At 42.2% G+C, this 4,382-nt stretch overlaps 1 protein-coding gene across 1 annotated transcript; it reads left to right on the top strand.

Moving 5' to 3' along the window:
* Positions 1–3,308: 3,308 nt before the first annotated feature.
* Positions 3,309–4,379, top strand: LOC102817348 (SEC14 domain and spectrin repeat-containing protein 1-like; the record flags this gene model as incomplete). Its single annotated transcript, XM_006874038.1, has 1 exon — positions 3,309–4,379. A coding segment is annotated over exon 1 (1,071 nt), but the record flags the coding sequence as incomplete, so codon positions are not given.
* Between the last annotated feature and the right edge of the window lie 3 nt (positions 4,380–4,382).

The following is a 4,382-nucleotide window of genomic DNA, read 5'->3' as shown; positions in this document are numbered from 1 at the left end:
TTTCAAGTAATCAGATATTTAAGATGGATAGCACACAATGGTATTTGTTGTTGTTAAGTGCCATTGAATCAGTTCCAACTCACAGCAAACCTGTATAGGGTTTACAAGGAATGACTGGTGGCTTTGAACTGCCAACCTTGTAGTTGGTGATCCAGTGCTTATCCTACAGCACCACATTCCCACTGACTAGTTTTATTGTCTCAGGAGTGAATTTCATGGGGGTAAACCTTTTGTGATTTACATTAATCCAATGTCCTCGACTGTCATGTTTCTCAATTTACTGTCAAGCCACAGAAATAAAATGTTAGGCTACTCAAAGGGAAGCAGTGTGGGGACTTATTAGACAAAATTTATATCAAGACTTCCTGAGAAAGTAAAGCGGGTGGATTCTGTATCACCCACATGTGCACACACACACACACACTCCACCTCGTGTGAAAGAAGATTAGGGGATGAGTTCTTTGGGAATGCAGTCACATCACCAAAATATCCTTTTGTGTGGATTTTATGATTCCAATGTCTGAATTCTTCTTTCTGTGTCATCCGGGGTGGCGTTGGACCTGGAGTAAGTAAAAGCATGATGCCATAGCAAGAAAGGCAGGAGAAAGCAGGAGGGAGGGATGGGGAGATGGGCAAAAAGAAGTAAAGAAAGAAGGAGGAAAGAGGATGGAAGAAAAGAGGTAAAGAAGCGAAGAGAGAGGATGAGGAAGGCAGAGGGAGAGGAAGAATACTTCATTATGGGTCAGGTGATGTCCTACTTGCTTCAGCTCATAACAACATGACTAAAAGGATGACCAAAGTGACACCCATGACACCAAAAATGGAAGGAATAAACAGATAGAGAAGATCAGGAAAGGAGTTTTCCTTAAGAGAAGAAACCAGAAGCAAGAGAGCCTTTGTTTTTTTCTCAGGTGTCTCAATGAGGAATAACTGGTTTAACATTGTCTCTGGTAGCGTAGTGGTTACGAATCGGGCTGCGAACCTTAAGGTCAGCAGTTCGAAACTACCAGCCGCTCCGCGGGAGAAAGATGAGGCTTTCTACTCCCGTAAAGATTTACACCCTCGGAAACCCTGTACAGGGTCGCTATGGGTCGGAACCGACTCGATGGCACTAACAACTTAACAACAACAACAACTTCCAATGTAGGAGCCCTGGTCTAACAGCACTTCTCCTGATCCTAGACAACAATTTATAACTTCATTACTAGCTACGAATCCTGAACACTACCCAGGATTTGGGTCACTTCTGTGTTCACAGATCTCTCTACATCCATTGAAAAAATATATATATATACAAATTGTATATTACTGTTTTGTTGGTATTTTAGTTATCTAGTGCTGCTATATCAGAAATACGACAAGTGGATGGCGTTAACAAACATAAATGTATTCTCTTCCTGTTTGTTGTTGTTGTTAAGAACCTTTGAGTCAGTTCCAACCCCTAGCGACCCTATATAGGGTTTCTGAAGAACAGCTGGTGAGCTTGAACCGCTGAGCTTGCAACCACTGAGCTTGCAGTTCAAACGGCCTTGCAGTCTGACGCATTAACCCACGGCGCCACACGAGGAGGTTATAAATCTTGAGTTCAGGGCAACAGTTTATAGGGAAAGGCTTTCTTTCTTTGTTGACTTACAGTCTAGGAAAGAGTCCCTTGAGTCCTTTCAGCATCTGTAGGCCCAGGGTTCCTTGGAAATCTCTATGTATCTTGGTATCAATCTTGGAGTCCTGGGGTGGTGCTGTGGGTTAAAGTCAGTTTGAATCTCAAGGTCAGTGGTTCAAGCTCACCAGCCACTCCTCAGGAACCCTATAGAGGATCACCGTGGGTTGGAACCGACTGAACAGCAAACAACAACCACAGGAGGTTCTTGGAGTCCTGGTGTGGCACTGTGGGTTAATGTGTTGGACTGCAAAGTCAGTTTGAACCGCAAGGTTGGCAGTTCAAGCTTACCAACCACTCCTTAGCACAGGGACCTTGGGTCCAAAGAACAGACTATCCCCAGCTCTTCCTTCTTGGCGGTAGTAGATCTCCCTCTCTGTACTTCATCCTCTCTGTTTTCATCTCTTGTACGTTCACATCCCAAGGAAAATCCCCTTACATCAGATCAGGGCTGATTACATCACATCACATCCTGGGGATGATTACATCATTATACGGCTGCCTGATTACATCACTGCATAATGGCCAAACCACTGAGAATCATGGTCCAGCCAAATGGACACATATTTTGGGGGAATACAATTCAATCTGTGACAGTATAACAAAGAAATATTTTAATATTGAATATTGAAACCTCTTCTTTATTATTATTATTTAAAAAGTAATGAAGACATTTTTGTTGACTCTTAAAAATATTGTGGACCCTAAACATTGTGTCTACATTGCATATTCAATGTGCTGAGGCTGACTCCACCCTGTGTCAAATGACAGACTTATATGTCACCATGGCGTTACTGAGTTGTGACTTCTGGGATAAAGGATTAATGTTTGTGATCAGGACATGAGCTTCGTATTGTTAACTGCCATAGACCATCGTTCCAACAGAACAAGGGGACACTCAATGGTTTAAAATGAGGAAAGGTGTGTGTCAAGGTTGTATGATTTCACCATACTTACTCAATCTGTATACTGAGTAAATCATCCAAGGAAGATGGATTATATGAAAAAGAAAGCGGCATCAGGATTGGAGGAAGACTCATTAACAACCTGTGATATGCAGGTGCTACAACCTTGCTTGCTGAAAGTAAAGAGGACTTAAAATATTTACTGATGAAGAGCAAAGACCACAGCCTTTGGTATAGGTTGTACTTCAATGTAAAGAAAACAAAATTTCTCACAACAGAACTAATAAATAAAATCATGGTAAAAGGAGAAAAGACTGAAGTTGTCAAAAACTTCATTTTGCTTGGATCTACTATCAACACTCATGGAAGCAGCAGTCAGAAAATCAAATGGCATATTTCATTGGGCAAATCTGCTACACAAGACCTTTTTAAAGTGTTGAAGAGTAAAGATGTCAGTTTAAGGATTAAGATGCGCATGAAAATACAGTCACAAGTCCAAGTCATTGTATTTTCAATAGCCTCATATGCATATGAACGTTGGACAACAAAGAAGGAAGACCATAGAAGAATTGGTGCATTTGAGTTATAGTATTAGAGAAGAATATTAAAAGTACTATGAAGGGCCTAGCCCTCCGCCTCCACCCGCGCCTTGATCGAGTCCCCGTGTCCTCCCCTGCGCCCCGGATTACCGGCCGCCAGCGCCAGCGTCAGCGCCAGCCAGAAGTGAGGAAGCTTACTAGAGTAAAATGGAGGCCTCGGTAATATTACCCATTCTGAAGAAGAAACTCGCCTTTCTTTCAGGAGGAAAGGACAGACGAAGTGGCCTCATTCTAACAATTCCATTATGCCTGGAACAGACAAATATGGATGAGCTGAATGTCACCTTAGATTATCTACTCAGCATTCCAAGTGAAAAATGTAAGGCTAGAGGATTTACTGTGATAGTGGATGGCAGAAAATCACAGTGGAATATGGTGAAAACAGTAGTCTTAATGCTACAGAATGTTGTTCCAGCTGAGGTGTCCCTCGTTTGTGTAGTGAAGCCAGATGAATTCTGGGATAAAAAAGTAACACATTTTTGTTTTTGGAAAGAAAAGGATAGACTTGGCTTTGAGGTTATTTTAGTGTCTGCCAATAAACTGACAAGATACATAGAACCATGCCAGCTAACAAAAGATTTTGGTAGGAGTCTTACCTATGATCACATGGACTGGCTAAATAAGAGGCTGGTTTTTGAGAAATTTACAAAGGAGTCTACATCATTATTAGATGAACTTGCTTTGATTAACAATGGAAGTGATAAAGGAAATCAGCAAGAGAAAGAAAGGTCTGTGGATTTAAACTTTCTTCCATCAGTTGATCCTGAAACGGTTCTTCAAACAGGACATGAATTATTGTCCGAATTGCAGCAGCGTCGATTTAATGGCTCAGATGGAGGGGTCTCATGGTCTCCTATGGATGATGAACTGCTGGCACAGCCACAAGTTATGAAATTGTTAGATTCACTACGAGAGCAATATACTCGCTACCAGGAAGTTTGTAGGCAACGTAGTAAGCGCACACAGTTAGAAGAGATTCAACAGAAGGTAATGCAGGTTGTGAACTGGCTTGAAGGGCCTGGATCGGAACAACTAAGAGCCCAGTGGGGGATTGGAGACTCGATGAGGGCTTCGCAGGCCTTGCAGCAGAAGCATGAAGAGATCGAGAGCCAGCACAGTGAATGGCTTGCAGTATATGTGGAGCTCAATCAACAGATTGCTGCACTCTTGAATGCTGGGGATGAAGAAGATCTTGTGGAATTGAAACCACTGCAGCAACAA

The sequence above is a fragment of the Chrysochloris asiatica genome, unplaced genomic scaffold, assembly GCF_000296735.1.
Source record: "Chrysochloris asiatica unplaced genomic scaffold, ChrAsi1.0 scaffold00258, whole genome shotgun sequence".
NCBI classification, from domain to species: domain Eukaryota; kingdom Metazoa; phylum Chordata; class Mammalia; order Afrosoricida; family Chrysochloridae; genus Chrysochloris; species Chrysochloris asiatica.
Note: the sequence above shows the minus strand (reverse complement) of the source record. Positions and strands in the feature narration are given on the sequence as shown.